This window comes from Hevea brasiliensis, chromosome 1 (genome assembly GCF_030052815.1).
Source record: "Hevea brasiliensis isolate MT/VB/25A 57/8 chromosome 1, ASM3005281v1, whole genome shotgun sequence".
Lineage (NCBI taxonomy): Eukaryota > Viridiplantae > Streptophyta > Magnoliopsida > Malpighiales > Euphorbiaceae > Hevea > Hevea brasiliensis.
In genome coordinates, this window is record NC_079493.1 from 125,424,319 (window position 1) to 125,442,816 (window position 18,498).

At 31.1% G+C, this 18,498-nt stretch overlaps 2 protein-coding genes across 5 annotated transcripts; one reads left to right on the forward strand and one right to left on the reverse strand.

The window, feature by feature from the left end:
• The first annotated feature begins 6,835 nt into the window (after nucleotides 1-6,835).
• On the forward strand, nucleotides 6,836-13,148 carry LOC110645404 (transcription factor MYB33). Of its 3 annotated transcripts, none has more exons than XM_021798558.2 (5): nucleotides 6,836-7,152; nucleotides 7,782-7,908; nucleotides 8,921-9,344; nucleotides 10,418-11,420; nucleotides 12,531-13,148. In XM_021798558.2, the coding sequence occupies exons 3-5, from the start codon at nucleotides 8,982-8,984 to the stop codon at nucleotides 12,863-12,865; spliced, it is 1,701 nt and encodes a 566-aa protein (XP_021654250.2). In that variant the 5' UTR covers nucleotides 6,836-7,152; nucleotides 7,782-7,908; nucleotides 8,921-8,981; the 3' UTR covers nucleotides 12,866-13,148. The 3 variants fall into 3 exon arrangements, with proteins under 3 accessions (XP_021654250.2, XP_021654251.2, XP_058007678.1); XM_021798559.2 differs by having other exon boundaries at nucleotides 6,836-7,028; XM_058151695.1 differs by lacking the exon at nucleotides 6,836-7,152 and adding an exon at nucleotides 7,171-7,452.
• Nucleotides 13,149-13,532: 384 nt separating this feature from the next.
• Nucleotides 13,533-18,322, reverse strand: LOC110645405 (inactive protein kinase SELMODRAFT_444075). 2 transcript variants are annotated; one of them, XM_058151678.1, is made up of 9 exons: nucleotides 17,225-18,320; nucleotides 16,853-16,995; nucleotides 16,510-16,607; nucleotides 15,982-16,196; nucleotides 15,201-15,911; nucleotides 14,973-15,121; nucleotides 14,677-14,898; nucleotides 14,439-14,588; nucleotides 13,533-14,335 (listed from the first exon to the last, which is right to left on the reverse strand). In XM_058151678.1, the coding sequence occupies exons 1-9, from the start codon at nucleotides 17,379-17,381 to the stop codon at nucleotides 14,060-14,062; spliced, it is 2,121 nt and encodes a 706-aa protein (XP_058007661.1). In that variant the 5' UTR covers nucleotides 17,382-18,320; the 3' UTR covers nucleotides 13,533-14,059. The 2 variants fall into 2 exon arrangements, 1 of the variants encoding a protein (XP_058007661.1); XR_009150694.1 differs by having other exon boundaries at nucleotides 14,193-14,335; nucleotides 14,664-14,898; nucleotides 17,225-18,322.
• Between the last annotated feature and the right edge of the window lie 176 nt (nucleotides 18,323-18,498).

The following is an 18,498-nucleotide window of genomic DNA, read 5'->3' on the forward strand; positions in this document are numbered from 1 at the left end:
TTAATGTCTCCATTTAATTTTTAAGCTAGTTACACGTCGTTTTTATTTTATTTTATTTTATTTTTATATAAAAATAATTATATTAATAAAAATATTTTAATTTACTTTAAATATTATTTTGATTGTAAACGAGCTAGCCCAATCCAAGTTAAATGGGCTAGCCTGGCCTGAATCCATTGCATTTTGTGTTAATTGGTCACACTCCTGAGTCATTAATTCTCAATAATAATATTTATTCACACATTTATTAGAATCTTTAATCTTCATGCATAATATTTATTAGAATCTTATGATGTCTTCTCTCCATTTTTTATATATCCATCCACTCTTATTCTTTTTCTTTATGTATAAACGAAAAAGATTAGCATATATATTTTTAATAAAAATAATTATTTAGATAACATTTTTCAAACAATTAAAACCAATAAATGATGCAAAAATAATTTTTTTTTATATTATAACCAAACCAAACAAAAATTATTATAAAAAACAATCAATTTAATTTAAATTTTTCGACTGTTATCAAATTATTATTCCTATAATATTTTAAAATATCTTATAAATCATAATAACCATAAACACAAAGTGAATTATAAAACTCAACTATCACTTTTAATAATGAATATTGAACAAATAAATTATCACACATCTATAAAGTATATCTAATACAGAATTTGATTAAAGCATACCAATAATTAAGAGATTTTTTATTTAATAAACTGATTTCTTCTCCTTAACTGTTCTTGATACACACATACAAATTTTTGTGATGAAAATTTTTATTGGGATAATCTTGATATCTCTGACTTTATAAAACAACATGTGTAATCTTATATGTAGAGAGAATATTTATTTATATATATCTTTAAATTTTAATTTAATACATCAAAATCAATATTTATTTTTATTGAAATAAATATCAATTACATTAATGAAATGAATTTTGCCCTATTTAGTTATCATTCACGGGCAAAATTTTACATAATATTCAAGTTAATTTTTTTTTTTTTTTTGCAATTCAAATATATATTTTATGTTGGAGACAAGTGATAAAATGAGATTTGATTTGCATGCGCCTCTATGCATCGCATATATACCAAATAATTAGAAAACTTATCGTGCATGGCACAAATTACAGATGCATCATATAAATGGAAGTACTGAAAAAGTCTATACCATAGAAACAAAATATAAAAGGTGATGGGGTCATTTCTATATATTTTATTAAGTTGGAGTCATAGAATTAATTAAAAAGAACAATAATGGAGGTGACTCTCAATAACAAATCGAAGGAAGCAGGCATTTTCTGACATGCTTACATGGTGCTTGCTTGCAAGTTGGCTTTGAGGAAGGATAATGGAAAAAAGTAAACGAAAAGTGGCAACTTTTCTCACGAGAAGCTTGCTTTCATATATAAATTAATTATAAAATGTAAATTCATTCCCTTTTGTTTTGGCTTTCTGCAGACGTCTATCTATCTGTTTATCTTCTTCTAAATAATTATCATTCGCAGTTCGTGCACTACTCATGCACGTTTAGGTCTGGCCATCGGTTCGGTTGCATTTCGTGTACTACTCATGCACATCTAGGCCTGATCATCGGTTCGGTTTGAATTAATTATGGCCAGAATCAGCAATTCAAGATATAGTTAGGATATAAATGGAAACTAGACTGGTTTATATGGTTTCAATAAATTTTTATTCTTAATTGATTTCGGGTTAGCTTTAATTTTTAACAATTTTAATTTTGACTTAAAATAGTAATTTATTGCTTTAATTATATTAAATGTATTTTTTAATATATATATATATAATAATAAATTTATTTTTATGATATGAAAGAAGTAAGATTTTAAAAATGCTATATTAATATTAAATTTATTGCCTTTAAAATTATGTGATAAGGACCTTATAGCCTAGCCAAAGCTTAATGTAAACTTAATAAACTAAATTTCTGACCATGGTGTGAAATGGCTTAAAAAAAAAAGCTGCTTGAAGGACCAAATTATGAAAAGAAAGCAAATTTATCGAAGCCAAATAAATAAATAATCGACCAAAAAAGCAATATAAAAAATTATTTTAGGATTTTTTTTAATTAAAAAAAAAAGAAATAGATATTAATTTACCTTTTATTTTCATCAAGATATATAATAAAAAGAGAGTAAATTTCATAAAGTACGATGAGAATTAGATAGAAAGTCGAGAAAGAGAGAGTGTGTGCGCGAATGGAGAAAGAGAATTATGAGAAAGAATAATATAAATATTTTTTTATATTTTTTTTATGTAACAGTGTATATATAAAGTTGGCTGAAAATATTAGGAATTTCTAGTAAAAAAGATTAAAAGATGGAAGTATAATAATTTTAAAAGTTAATGAATTAAAATATAATAATTTTTAAAATTAAAAATTTTATAATAATAAATTAAAGATTAATAATATAAATATAATAATTTAAAAAATTAAGGAATAATCGATAAAAATTAGTCATTCATCGTCCCACAGTCAGCCATTTGTGCATAAAACACACAACAAGCAGAGATAAGTGAAAGTGAAATGCGTCCATAATTTCATGGTCGAAAATGAGAGGAAGACATAATTAATTTTCTTCTAAAGTCTTTTTTTTTTTTTCTACGCTTTGCATGACCTCATATTATATCCAATTAATTAAATTAAATTAAGTAAAATTAAAATTCAACTAACACTCAATAGAATTTGCTTAATTTTTTATTTTATTTTTAAAATATAAAATATAGAAATATCTCAATAAATTATAGAGTACATCGATATATTAAAATTTAATATATTACGCATTCACATAAAAATGATAAAAATAGAAAAATAAAATCCACTATTTTATAAATGAATGTGTACATATATCAAGTATATCTATATAAAGTACATATACACTATGTGTATTTAATAATTTATTAAAAATATATAAATATTATTATTTATTTTTATTAAATTAATTATATTTATAGAAAAAAAGACTATTTCCTATAATGCAAACTTTTTTAAATAATATTTAAGCCTCATTTAGTTAAATATTTATTTAAATTGATGTCTCGTATATTTATTTATTGAAATTGAATCATTCTTTTTAATGGTTGATATATTTTTAGTAATAAAAAGCCAATTGATTCATATACAGATTTCAAAATATTTATTTTCTATATCTATCAATCATTGCTTTCTATATCTTAAATGTGAATGAAATGAACTAGGTTATCCATTGTTTGATTACTCTCAAATCCCTTTGCCCTTATCCGATGATAGTGTTTTTTTTTTTTTTTTTTTAACTTAATATAGCTACTAAATTCATTGGCATGAAAACCAATATTGTTAAGGAATTAGTATTAATAAAGAATTCAATTATAACCATATTATCAATATACTAAGAAAATAAAATTATTTAGATGTTATTTTTTAAAGAATGTGTGGGATTCAAACCCCATATATCCTTATTATTTAATATTAAAATTAAAGTTGTGGTCCACTAATTTGGCTTCTTTTTAAATTAAGGTTGAGAAGTTAAAAATATATTTTGGAAATTTATTATTTTAAAATTTTATTTAATATTATTATTGGGTTACTGTTAAAAAAATTATATCTTTAAATATGATGTTAAAAATTAAAAATAATTTAAAATTAAATTATATGTTTTAATTAAAAAATTAAAATATCTAAATTGCATTTTAAATAAATAATATTTAAAATGAAAATTGGAAAGAAAATTATTGACATCTCCACTTCAACGCTTTTATATATAAACTAGTCTTGCTCATGGTACAGATTATTAATTATTTTATTTTTAATAATATAGAATAATTTTTTATATTTTATAATTTTAAAATACTTTTTTTATTAAATATGATAAATACAACTTAAATTTTATTAAAAATTTAAATAATTATATATCTATCTAAATCAAATTAAAATTTTTATATCTTAAATAATTATTGATTATTTTTATCTAAATATTATCTCGTTAGAATGTAACGATATATTATATTTATATTATAAATTTAAATAAGAAAATATGTATAATTTAAAAGAATATATACATAATAACAAATATAATAATAAATATACTTGTGTTAAATATTATGTTACTTTTTAAGAAATAATTAAAAAAAAAAGTCATAATCATTCCTAATTTAGAGTAATTAACACAAATTGAATTTATTTTTAATTATTTAAGGGTAGAATTTTGCTGTTGGTCCCATTAAAAAACTGCTATGGTTTAAAAAATAATTAAAGTAAATATTAGCGATATTACAATTATTTGATTTTTTTTTTCTATTATCTACATTAAACTCAAACAATAAATTTACATTCTTTTTATAATTCATACTAATGAATATTCTCATCATATTACATTAGAATATTTCTAATATTATATTACCACCATAATCTTCCAATTTCCCTCATGCATCGTGAAATCAGCTAGCATGTGAAATTTATTTTTCCCTTACTCACATCAATTGCATCAATCAGAAAAGAATAAGGATAAAATAACAGTACGAAAAACAATTATCAAATTTACTTAAAAAAGAGAATACCTGAACAATGCATCTTTAGTTTCTCCAATTGAGAATAAATAAATGAAATAAAAATAAATAAAATAAAAATATCTATACTTTTAATGTCAAGAGAATAAATTATATATAAAAAAAAGACTAAATGAGTTGATGAACACAAAAACTATAATAAAATGTAGATTCCTGTAGCCTTCAGCGATCAAGTTTCAATAATAAATATGATAATGCAGATAATGAATTTGATTATATTTAACGTTTCTGTTACAGGTGAATCCACTAAAAATAATATTTTTAATTTTCAAACGATGGTGTTTGGATTTTGATAAAACAAATTCTATTAACATTTATCTAATAAATTTAATTTTAATTTTAAAATCAAAATTTAAATATTTTACTTACATTAATATCTAAAAAGAATATAAGTAAAAAGGAGTTTCAAATTTTTTATATTTTTAAATAAAATTATTATTTTTTTAAATTATGTCAAGTGTTGATTAATAATAAACACACTTATTAAATTTTAGGTAAGACTTATCTAGTCTTTAGCTTTCACATATATATTAGTCATTTTACTTATACATTAGATGAATTATTTATTGTTTTAATAAGACAAATTATTATTATTTTAATAATATAAATTTATATGTAATTTTATATTTTTATAATTATATTATAAAATTTTATTAATAATAAAATTTTTAATTAATTATAATTTTATTTTAAATATAAATAAATTAATTAATTAATTAATATTATCGGATAAAAAAAATTCACGTCTAATATCTTACTTTAATATAAAATTTTAAAATTAAAAATATAAATTAATTCAAATATATTTTAAATAACCATTATCTTTACATCATTATTTATATATTAATTAATATCTCTTATCGCATAATATATTAATTAATTAATATATTTTATCAAGTGATATTTATTATTGATTTACTTATGTAAATCATTATGAAATAATAATAATAATTAAATAATAAATATTAAAATTTTAAGTTAATTATTCAAATAAATGATATTTATTTAAAAATTTATATGTTTACTTCAACTTTTATATATATATATATATTATACCATCATTAACTAAAAATATAGGAATTTTGAACTTGAAATTCTTTATTTATTTATTTATAATTTTTTTTTTATAATTTATTAATTATTATATAATTTATTATATATCCATTTAAAAAAAAATTTGAGAGTGGGTTGGTAATAGGATCTAAGGCCCAGCACAAAGCAGAAATGGGGCTTTTGCTGGTGTCTTCTTTGAGAGATTAATCATATGTGTCTCATGTGCATGGTGGACGACACTTTTATGATGTGGGTGGGTCACTCTCTGATTTGGTGGGCCCACACTACGTAAACCTTTAATAAAGGACTTGAGCCCACATGCTACTCTATCCTCTTTCTTTCCCTGCACTTGTGATTTTTCTTTCTTCTTCCTTTTTTTTTTTTTTAATTTTTTTTTATTTCAGATGGCCTCTTCATTTACGATTTTATAATGTAAAAAAAATAACAATAAACTTTTTTAAAAGAATATCATTTTAAATATTTTTTAAAAATCAATTTAATAAAATTGTTTAATTAAAATAGCTATCAAACTTTTTTCTAAAAAATAAAACTAATTTAGAATTGTATTTTTTTATTTTTAAATAGATTAATAGGATTTTGAATTGAATAATTCTAATTAAATCTATTTAATTTTGACTTAAAATTCAAGTGTAATCAATTATGTTTAATTATTTTAAAATTTTTCCAAAAGAAAATTTATATATTTGAGTTTAAAATTTTAAGATAAAGACTTAATTAAATTAAATTAAAAAAATTAAATTTATCTTTAATATTATATAAAATTATAATTAATATATTTAAAAATAATTTTTTAATAATAATTTTAATAGCAATATCACACCCACACTTAGTCTTCTTTGATTCGAAATCATGAATTCTTGGTCCTATCCTCGTCCTCAACGGTCATAGAAACATTAACATAGGTCGCATCGCAGATTATCAAAATCCACTTGCCATAAAAAATTCGTTCATTCTTCACATGTGCTACCCGAATATGGCAACAGAGAATGCTTACGATAATAATCAATCAAATCAATAAAAAATTTTTCATTTACGCGGATGCTGATCCCCACTCTCCCCTTTCCTCTCGTGTCCTCCACGCTCCAATAACCCAAAAGTACACCGCCATGGGCCCCACACCACCATCGCTAATCCCAATTTGCCAAATCGTGGTTCTTCCTCCTGTATATATATGATTGCCCATATTGATTTCAGGATCAAGATTGCTTCTTTGTTTTGATTTGGGAATTTTTGCAGAGTTAATAATAACACATTTACGCAGGAAAGGGAAGTAAAGGAAAGGAAAGGAAAGGAAAGGAAATACTTCTGGTTCAAGGGAAGGAAAAGTGAGTGCTGGTTGATCAAGTCAAGTCATCTCTTTCTCTGTTTGTGCAGCAGAGTAGAGTAAGTAAAGGGTTTGGATTATTTCTAGAAATGGCAATGGAGAGGAAGGAATGAAACAGAGCTGAAGAATATAATATTAATTAAGCTAATAAAGATGAATAATTGAGAATCAACAATTAGAAAGGTGGAGCTTTTTCCTTATTTTTCGCTCCTAATTTCTCTCTCCTTCTGCCATTTCTCTCAGCTTAATTAATTACTCTTTTTTTTTTTTCTAAATTTATTTTATTATTATTTTCTTGATATTCATTGGCATCATTTATTTGCTTCCATTTCCATTTTACCCTCTGTGGAAAAATTTCCTTTTTTTTTTTTTTTTTTTTTTTGCACAGTCTGTGTCCTTTTGCTGTGGGCTTTAATTTTTGGATCTCTCAATGTTTTGCTCATTCTACGCTCAGATCTTATTTGTGCTTTTTCACAAATTACGGTTACAATCTCTATCTCTCTTTCAGCTTCTTTTTTCCGTGTATAGATATATATATTTGGTTGGTTGTTTAATTGAGCTAGGGTTTCTGTGTTTATTTTGGATCTATGAATGGAACTCTTTAAGTTCCAGTAGAACTGCTTTACTTGTTTTTTTTTTTTTTTTTTTTTTTTTAAATAATAGATTGGGAAATTTGGGTTTGGCGTTTTAATTCTGGAATGGATTATAACAAATTTGAGCTGATTCTAATTAAGATGCAATGTAGGTTTTTATGTGGGTGCTAATCAATGCATTGAATTTTGGTTTTTCCCTTGTTTTGTTCTTTTTTTCAGGTATTCTGTTTTTACCCTTTTCTCAGCTCTTAGTTCATTTAGAAACTACATCTGAACTTTTCGAGGATTCCAATTTTGGTAACTCAAAGATCTCAACTTTGGGTTTTCGCGTCTTGGTCTGATTCAGGTATTTAATTCTTTGGGGGATTCATTTTTCCATTTTTTGGTACTCTGTTCTCATTTTTCTAGATTTTAGTACTTTATCATCTCTCTCTCTCTCTCTTCCAACCCAATCCCCACCCCCCTCTCCCGGTTAGATTTTGCTTAATTGAGGCAAAAATTTCATTTTTTTTTGGTAGTCTTAATAGCATATTTTCTGCTTTTTGGTAGTATATTCTGTAATATATAGTGTAGCGTAATTCAGTTTGCTAATTCAATATTTATAATAATTAATGCAATATACTGCAATAAAGAACCCCAAGATTTCCTTTTATAGACTGTTAGTCGGCAAACCAATTAAATTGTGTGTAACGAGTATGTTCACTCTCATGGTCTGAGAATCAAGAGTGCGAGAGTGTTATAATTTTTAGTTTCAATTTATGGCTTATCCTTCCATGGTTTATTGGCTTCTGGATGGGGTGTTAAGCATTTACTTCTGCAAGGAGAATATTATTACCTGCCCCCGCGCCCGCCCCCCCACCCCCCCACCCAAAAAAAACAAACCGTTCTTTTTTTACTTTCCCCTCTCTATTATTATTATTATTATTATTATTATTATTATTATTATTATTTTCAGTTTATAAGATCCATGTTTGTTCTACATTTGGGAGCTTATCATCACTCAAAGTATATTGAGCTTTGATTCTGTGCTTAAGTTGTTTGGGCTACCTCCTGAATTTTACATTTGTTGTTCCTTTTCAAGGTAGTTATCTATATATTATTCTTATGCCTGTCTTGATTGGCTTTATTTCCTTTTATAGCTTAATTTTGTTTCTTCATGCTTTGGCTGCTTTTAGATTGTATAATTGCGTAAAGCAGTATTTTTTTTTTTTTTTGCTTTACTTGTAGTTTGTCGTTTTCCATAAAAAAATGCATTGGAAGAATAATGAATGCGTGGGAAGTGGAGTGCAAGTATCCAAAAGCAGTGCCTGCTCATTTATTTGTGTGTTGATTAGTTTCTCATCTTCTTTTTGCTTCAGGTTCTTATCCTGCTTGTTGAATGGTTCTGAGCTGTGAGAGTGGCCGTGTGATTACAAGGAGATGAGTCACACGACATACGAGAGTGATGATGGGGTGCTCTCCAAGGATCAGGCTGAATCCGCATTGGCTGAGGAAGGTAGCTGTGGAGGAAGTGGAAATGGAGGAGTTGTGCTGAAGAAAGGGCCATGGACATCTGCTGAAGATGCTATTTTGATAGAATATGTGAAGAAGCATGGGGAAGGGAACTGGAATGCCGTTCAGAAGCACTCAGGGCTTTCCCGGTGTGGCAAAAGCTGCAGATTACGGTGGGCCAATCACCTGAGGCCTAATTTGAAGAAAGGGGCATTTACTCAAGAAGAAGAACAACTAATCATTGAACTCCATGCCAAGATGGGAAACAAATGGGCACGCATGGCTGCACATGTAAGTCTATTATTTGCTTCTGTTTGATATTGTGTAGAAACGTTCCTTTAATTTTTGGATTTATTTGAATATTAATTTTAGTGGGAAGTGTAACTTAATACAGTTGAACTAAAAATTGTTGAACAAAAAATGTTCTCGACCATCTGTACTTAATGTTTGTGAAGAAAAATGTGATCTGGCAAGGTCTGTATACTTTTTTACAATTTTTAAATTGGGTCTTCTTAAGCAATTGTGTTTCCATTTTGAGAGTTTTGTGCTGCCTTCTCAATTTAGAAAAATCTACTTCTGAACCCTTCTTTTTGCTCATATACAAAATACCCTTTTCTCTAGTTTGCCCCTTCATGTAAATAAAGTTGACTGATTATCTATCTAGCATGCAAAATCAAATGATATTTACTTGATTCTCTACTTAGAGGGGTCCCTCACTCCTCCCCACACGCCTTCCTTCCTTCTTAGGAGCAAGTCAGATGAAATAAAGGATGGGAACTGCAGTACAATAAATTTTTGTTTCAATAGATATTGGTAAACCCTGGTAAAGTTAGGACAAATTTATTTATTTATTTTGGTTGTGCTGAAGAAATGTCATAAAATCCACGATGTAGTAAATTTTCTGAAGTGGGAAAGAAATTCGTGTCTGCCTCCTACTTTAATGACAATTTTCTGCTCAAAATTTAAACTTGAGGTGTTCCCTTCACCCCACACCACACCCCACCCACCCCCCTCCCCCTCCCCCCCCCGGGGCGATTTTTTTTGTTGAGAAATATAGAAATTGGAAAAAAAGAAGAGACTAATGCTCATGCAGTTCCTTGGAATATGAAGATCCTATTCCTCTTGGGAAATAGATTCTGATGCTTCTGTTTCAGGATTTTGGCCCCTATGCTTTTAGTATATTTTTCAGCATAAATTCATGTGTGCAAACTGTCAAAGAATATCAAATGAAGATTTTTATAATTCTCTGTACGGCCTCATTGGCTCACTGCAACCATTCTACATTTTGAGTTTCAAGGTTTTTGTTGTCAAAGATATATCACATCTCAACTAATGATAAGTTTGGTCTCTTCTACTTCTACCAGTTGCCTGGTCGTACAGACAATGAGATAAAGAATTACTGGAACACCCGAATTAAGAGGCGTCAACGGGCTGGGTTGCCTCTCTATCCTCCTGAAGTCTCTTTGCAAGCATTGCAGGAGAGCCAACGAGGCCTGAACATTAGTGGAATCAATACTGGGGACAAAGGTCATCAAGATCTTTTTCAAACCAACAGTTATGAGATACCTGATGTTATTTTTGACAGTTTAAAGGCTAACCATAGCATCTCATCATATGTCCCTGAACTTACTGATATCACTGCAAGCAGCATACTAATGAAAGGTCTTGGCTCTTCTCAATATGGTAGTTTCATGTCACCAACAATGCATTGCCAAAAGCGTCTTCGAGAATCAACAACCTTAATTCCTGGTTACGGTTGCAGTGTAAAACCTGATTTCCCTCTCTTTGACCAGTTTCAGGATAATTCTTGTGATAAAGTTGCTCAATCCTTTGGGTTGTCTTTTCCATTTGATCCTGATCCCACCAACAAGAACGCACAGTCCTTTGGTGACAATCAAGGCAGCCATACCTTTGCAAATGGCAATTTCTCTGCTTCTAAGCCCACCTCTGGGCTTGTGAAGATGGAGCTCCCTTCACTCCAATATCCAGAAAATGATTTAGGTAGCTGGTTGACATCCCCACCACCTTTACTTGAAACTGTTGACACGTTTATCCAGTCTCCACCTGCAGGGGCAGTTGAGCCTTCTCCGCGTAATAGTGGCCTATTGGATGCTTTACTTCATGAGGCTAAAACTCTAAGCAGTGCAAAGAATCATTCATCTGAAAAGAGTTCAAATTCATCTACTGTTACTCCTGGTGAGCTTGATGAAAGTTCTGCCCTGAATATTTGCAAGGCAGAATGGGAAGACTATGGTGATCACCTTTCCCCATTGGGTCATACTGCAACTTCCCTTTTCAGTGAGTGTACTCCTATAAGTACCAGTGGAAGTTCTTTGGATGAACCACCAGCTACTGAGAAGTTCACTGGTAAGCATCTTTTTCACACGTGGATTTATTGTGGATTACATTTGTGATTCATATGTCTAAGACATTGTGATGCACTATTTTATTTTTTTCTTGATATTATTGAATTTGTTGTTTTAAACTAGAGTTGTTGTCTAGGGTTTTTTTGCAAACAGTTACACATTATTTAACAAATGGATTCATATCAAACAATTCTAGTGAGAGAACACATCTGGTTATTGTTTTTTTATTTCCTACATATTTTCTCATCTTTAAATCTAAGTTCATTTTCCAATTTAGGGTTTTTGCTGCCAGCATAGTTATTAAAAGCTCAAGGCGCACTAAAGCGCCAAGAGGTCCTGGAGCCTAGGCGCAAGCCGCAAGGCGAAGGCGCACGCTTAAGTGAGATGAGGCGCAAAAAAAAAAATAAAAAATAAAAATGAATATTCCATCAAACTTCAAATAACATAAAACTAAAAATAATAATAACCAATAAGCATTCAAGTATTAAATTATTAAAACTTTAATAGTCTTTTAATCTTTTATAACTAAAGTTAAAAAATTATTAAGTAACCATATCTTCTTCATCTTTTTTCTACAGCTTCTTCCTCTTAATATTCATCTTCAAAATCAATATCTTCATCATTTCCCTCACCTTTAAGAACTAAAGGAGTATTAGCTTTTTTTTTTTGAAAAAAATAATGAGTGGTAGTGTTGATAATGAAAATATGAGAGGTTTGTAATCCTGAGTATGTTAGTTTGATGAGATTTTGGTGACTAGTTATCATTAATGATACTAATTTTGAAAACTTCTAGATCAACAAATTTCGAGTTTGGTGGTAGTGCTTTTTTTCAATGGAAGTACTCGCCGAATGTAGAAATAAAAAAGGCGTGTCTTTCTAGCCTTGTGCCTGGAACAAGGCGAATGCCTAGGCGCATTAGGCGAGGGCCTGGTGAATGTTGCCTGCCTTTTTCCTGTAGAGGCACTAGGACTGAAGCCTGGTGAGCCTGGAGCCTTAGGCGTGCCTTTAATAACTATGGCTGCCAGTATCTGATTCAAGTTTTTGCTGCACACTCGTAATCCGCACTTGTTTTTGAATACAATGCTTCAACTTAAGTTTGAATGTTCTGCAGGTTGCAATGTAAAATCAGAACTGACTGATCAAGCTTGGAGTCCAGAAAGAGAGAAAGAAACCACTAATCGGTTGGACATCACTCGCCCAGATGCTTTACTTGCTTCTGATTGGCTTGAACAGGGTTCTGGTTATATTAAGGACCAAGTCATTATTACCGATAACATAGTGACCCTGCTTGGTGATGATCTGAGCAGCGATTATAAGCAAATGTCTGCTGGAGCTTCCACGTCAAATCAAGGATGGGGGCTTTGTTCTTGTGCATGGAATAACATGCCTGCTGTCTGTCAAATGTCTGAACTCCCTTCAGAAAACTGCTATCTATCAAATTTATGAACTTTTGATACTTTTGTTGCTTCATTTGTATTGATCATATCTTCAATTTGGGTAGTCAGGTCTGTGCCTGGTACCTGCTTGACCAAGAAAAGGTCATTTAAGGCAAAACTTGTGGTACAATATGTCTGATTCAAGGTTTTTATTTGTGGCTTTTGGTTTCTTCCTTTGTGATAGAGGGCAATGCATGTATGCCAACACGGAACTTAATGAGGTATACAAATGCATCGTGGACTTTTTTAAATTTGTAGAACAACAATGCACTTCAACTCATGATTTTTGGTCATTTGATGTATTGAATTGTTTTGGATGGTATCTTAGATTTTGCAGTAATTCACTGTTCTTGGGCGTGTATTGTCTTTCGGTTGATATGCTTAATTTTCCTATAATTCTTTGTTCTTGGGCAGTTGTGGGAAAGAGCCTTTTAAGACGACATAATGTTTTTTGTTACAAATGGGGGACTGAACCCCAGGACTAGCCAATGCACCGATAGGATGCGTTACACCACAAATATCATGAATCAATCAGCATATTAGGAGGATAATTGACTCTGAGTAATACTTGAACTCGAGATCTCAATTTTAAAAATGACTTAAGTATCGTTGAATTAAAGTTCATTTTCAAATTTACATTTTTAACTGGACTTGTTTATTTTGTGTTGCATGGTGCAGTGGAGTGCTCACTACTCCTCTTTACATATGGCTGCCTCTTTTGAGTTTCCGATGAATATGTTATATTATGTAAATTTATCTTTCTTTTTTATTAGCTTACGTCTTTAAACAGGTGTATTGTATTTTGTAACTTTTGGTATTTTTGTCTGCTTATAATCACATACAAGTATATTTGATTTTGTATCATGTGCACAAGCTTCCCAATGCGCATGTTGGGGATGAAGCTGTAATGAAGCACCTCCGTTGCCCTGTTTGGTGATTTGATCTCCATTGAAAAATTCTTAATGGGGCAATGAATTATTGAAGCTAGTTTTTACGAAGCATAATTATAGAGCTTAAAACTTTAGCTACCATGAAATATTCCAAAGTCTAGGAATAAGAACAAGATAATTAACCTGCGTTAATCATCATATGAAGTTAAGGGGGCATCATATCTAAATGACAATCTCGCCATGAAGCACTGCACCTTATCCTGTGAATTTCCATCCACCTTTGGCCTTCTAGTCCACTGCCTGAAGTTGATCATTCATGAATCCTGGATGTCACTGATCCTTTTATAGAAATGGCTACTGCATAGCATTGGAGGGGAGGGTGAAAATCTTAATGGAGATGATGGTGGCGGCCTTACAATCGTCTGACTCATGCTACTTTTTGATCCAGTTTCGACAGTAAAACTGGAATCATCATCTTGTGAATTATATGAATCTGGAGTGCTAGTTATGGAATTTGATTGTGCTGGTGAGTACCCTCCGATTCCACATGCTGTGTCTCTTTCTATTATATGATTTAAGGCATGTACCACCTGCAAATGCACAGATATAGTTTATAATGTCATAGAGAGTAAAGGATTCTTTGTGCTTTGATGTTGAAACATAGATATGCAGTGCATAGCATAGATGATATGCCTTGTCCATAGGTAATCTCTTGCGAGGATCCTTGCTGAGACATTTTTCTGCCACACGAACCATCCAAAAGAGTTGATGCACATCATGGCAGTCCAAGATCCGAGGGTCGATTAGATCTGGGTAGTTCCTCTCTTTTAATAGTGGCCTTGCCTGGACAGCAAAAAGAATAAAACTAACACAAGGATCTCCTGGAATATTAAGGGTCAAGAGCAAACTAGTAGATACCGTTAGTATTTACCCATCCCACAAGACTTTTCCCTCCGAGAATCTTGTCTGTAGTCTTGAGTCCAGTGATCAGCTGCAATAGCACCACCCCAAAAGAATAAACATCTGTCTTGGTTGATACTCTCCCACATTCTGCATATTCTGGTGCCAAGTATCCCAGAGTTCCTACGACTCTGGTCTCCCATGAGTGATCTGAATCGTCATGTTGAGTTCTTGCAAGACCAAAATCTCCAAGCTGAGACAATGAACAAGTTAGATGCATTACTATTGCCAATTCTTGCAAGTGTAAGAAAGCATTTGTGTTATTACCAGTGCTTCATGATCATGGGTTATGAGGATGTTGTTTGGCCTCATATCTCTGTGGATGATGTTGTTATCATGCAGATATTTTAAGCCTTTTGCAGCTCCCAAAGCTATTTTCATCCTCTTTTCCCAAGTGAGTGGTCTGCGGCTATGTTCTGCATCAAGTTACCAAAAAAAATAACTCTTAGATTAAGCTTATATGATGAATTAGATTCTGGGATGTTGCATTCTTACTTGATAGATGCTGATCCAATGAACCGTTGCAGACATATTCATAAACAAGCAGCCTGTGACTTCCTTCAGAACATGAACCTAAAAGCATCACCAAATTTACATTTCTTGCTTTGCTTAGTACATTAACTTCAGACTTGAATTCCTTCTCTCCTTGGAAGCTAGCACTTTTGTGTTGCTTTACAGCTATCTTCAGCCCACCAAGCTCTCCTCTGTAGACAGAACCAAAACCACCTTCAGATAGGAAATTCTTGTAGCAAAATCCCTCAGTAGCAGCATGGAGCTCTGCATAAGTGAAGTCTTTCTTCCATCCAATCTTTGGTCTCCTGTTATTGCAAATTGAGCAAACGGAATTTTGGAACATTTCATCTGTTGGACCCCCTCCCATCCAATCATCATACTTCCTATTCTGCTTCAGTTCATTTGGGCTCTCTGGATTCACCTCTTTTTGACCTCCCCGATGAGTGATGTTCTCCGCATTCGAAAATGGGGATCGCTCTCCGCCAGTTTCTCGTTCTGTATTTGTATACTCTTCTTCTTGATAATTGAAGGAGTACGTTGTATCAGTTAGACTTGAAGCAGTAGTTGTCATAACCAGATCACTTGAGGACTTGGAAAAAGGAGTCAACTGGCTATAGCTTCCGTGGGGGATTTCTTCACTGTGATCAACATACACTTCTTTGCCTGAGCTGAAGTTTGGTGGTGTCAAGTGATCTGAGGCAAGAAAGGGTTATGTTTTGATTCTTGCATCTATTTAGTTCTTTTGGCAGTTAAAAATACTTACTCTGGGAAGCGATTCTTTTCCTTGGGCTTCCTGGTATCATTTCATCATATGTCACTTGAATTTTGGTCTGCATTCTTCTTTCTGGGACTGGGGGTGTTATTGGGTTTACTCTTGCTTTTGGTCCTCTCAATACTTCAGCAGTGTTGTCGCGCTTCATCCTTGATATCCCACATTGGAGCCTCTCCATGAAATATTTCTTGTCTTTCTTCATTTGCCTGCAGCACAAACGGTACACTATAACATGCTTTTATTGGAAATTGAACTGGAGACCTTATAGCTCTAGAGATGACTCCATACCATTGAGCTAAATCTCATTGGTAATGTGCCCCAGAACTTTAAATAGTTGCATTAGTATGTTTTGTTTAAGTAAAGCTTGAAGCCTTTAGTCTGATGGCCAGTCTTGTTAAGTTCTTGCATAGTTCAGTACAATCAATACATTCTATATGCATCTGAATAAGCTCATGTGCCAAAAAAATTTCATTAAACCTCAACATTCTATAGGATTAACAGCTTCAAATTTTGACAGACCTGTCAAGTACAACCCATGTGGCCTTCAAAGTTCTTGCAGCTTTCAGAGCAACCACCTTTGGAGTATGTCCTGGACGTACCTCTATATGAAATTCAATCTGACAAATTTCCAGCATGAAATCGATCCCATCAGAATACAAAAAGTGAAACGTATGAAAATTTTGTAACTCACTGCAAAATACAAAAACTGGACAATAAAATGCAGAATGCGAATAACAGAATAAAAAAAGTGAATGAAATATATGAAATTTTATAACTCACTGTGCACTATTCATCATTTTGAGTCACTATAGTTAACAAAATTCAAAAAATCAGTCCAGCCATGAGTTTTTAACCAGCTGACCTGTTCCACTTCGCAGTGCTTAGAAATTCTCATAATTTCTACATTGGTAGAGTACTCTTTTTTCTTCCTGTCAACTTCTTCTTGAATATATTTTGGATTCACCCCAAAGATCGAACTCGAGTCCACCTTAACCTTGTACCCCACTAAGAAAAGAGCAAGAAAAGGATTTGGGGGAGAGGGGGAAGGGAAAATAATTAGCAATATGAATTGTATGCTATAAAAAAAAATAAATTTTACCTTTTTGTTTATAAGCATGATTTGAGCTTTACTGATATTATTACTTTCCTTCTTGTCTTTCTTATACCATGAATGAAATGAAAATAATCACATAAATCTTACTCAGTTTTCGAGCTCCCATGTAAGATAACGTACTAGGATTATTAACCTGGTGAAGAACTCCAAAGAGTATCAGAACATCTCCTGCCTTAAATGAAAAGTTTTTAAGTAGCCATCTGATTGCGGTCGGGCTAACATCCCTCGATGCATCTTGGACCACCACTACTTTTTGAGGTTGAGCTTCTATAGACATGATTTAAGCAGATTATTGAAGAGTTCGCACTAAAACTTGTCTGGATGATCTTGTTCTCAAAGAACATATCAGAGGAAATAAAATGATTAAAAATCCAGTTTTTTCTATGGTTTATTCATGTGGTAGTCTCAAAATATTCTTTAGTATATAACATAAACCAGGACCTATGTGATCTAACTGAGAAGAGAAAAACAGCAACAGTATCTATTTAGCTTTGAGATCTCATGAAATGAAATCCTGATGAGAAAGGAAATACTAAAGGGAGGCTGCAGAAAATGAAATGAAATTTCTTAGAAAAAGAACTTTCAGAAATGAATTCCATGACATCAATGCTGCATATAAAGCAGGAAATGAAAAGAATATTGGGTGAGTGGTGAATCCAAGCTTAGCGTCTATGAAGTTAGCCCAAGCACATATTCGAATATCCAAGGCATGAGGTATTAATTAAGCTTTTCTTATACGACGATATTCTCTATGCTTGTTTTAAGACGGTTGTTGCCTGCAAATCAGTAGAGTGTAGCATAAAGACAGGAGGACATTGTGATGGGTACCGATAATCACTAGGCTTTATAGAGGAGGTCTCTCTTTGTAGGCAAGTGATTATGCTAATTGTGGTCTTTGTTGGGTTCATTGTAATGGCAGAAAGTGACCTTGCCTTGATCCAGCCTGACATTGAAAAAACAGCTTATGAAAAGCTGCTTTTGCAGTTGTTTCTGAGGAACCTTTCTTTTGTCCTTGGTATGTGTCTAGCCTTTTTAAGCAGCCGAAAATGATCAATAGTGTCCATATCGAATTCAGGCTCTAATTTAAACATTCATTTGTAATTATTCTCTCAAGAACTTGCATTTGACTATAAAATTTAAGAGAAAAAGTCTCATTGTGATGAAAAGTATATGTCTCGGGCTCTCTATTATAAAATAGCCTAAATTTTGTTTTACACTTTGTTCATCATGATTTAAGATATAAATATGTGAGACGAATGTATTTAATAGGTGAATACCAACGTATATATTATATTTAAGTTTATCCATTTATATAAGATATATTCGGTCTAATTTAATGTTTTGTTTTCTTGATTTAGAAGGAAGCTAAAAAGGTTTTAACCAATGAAGAAATT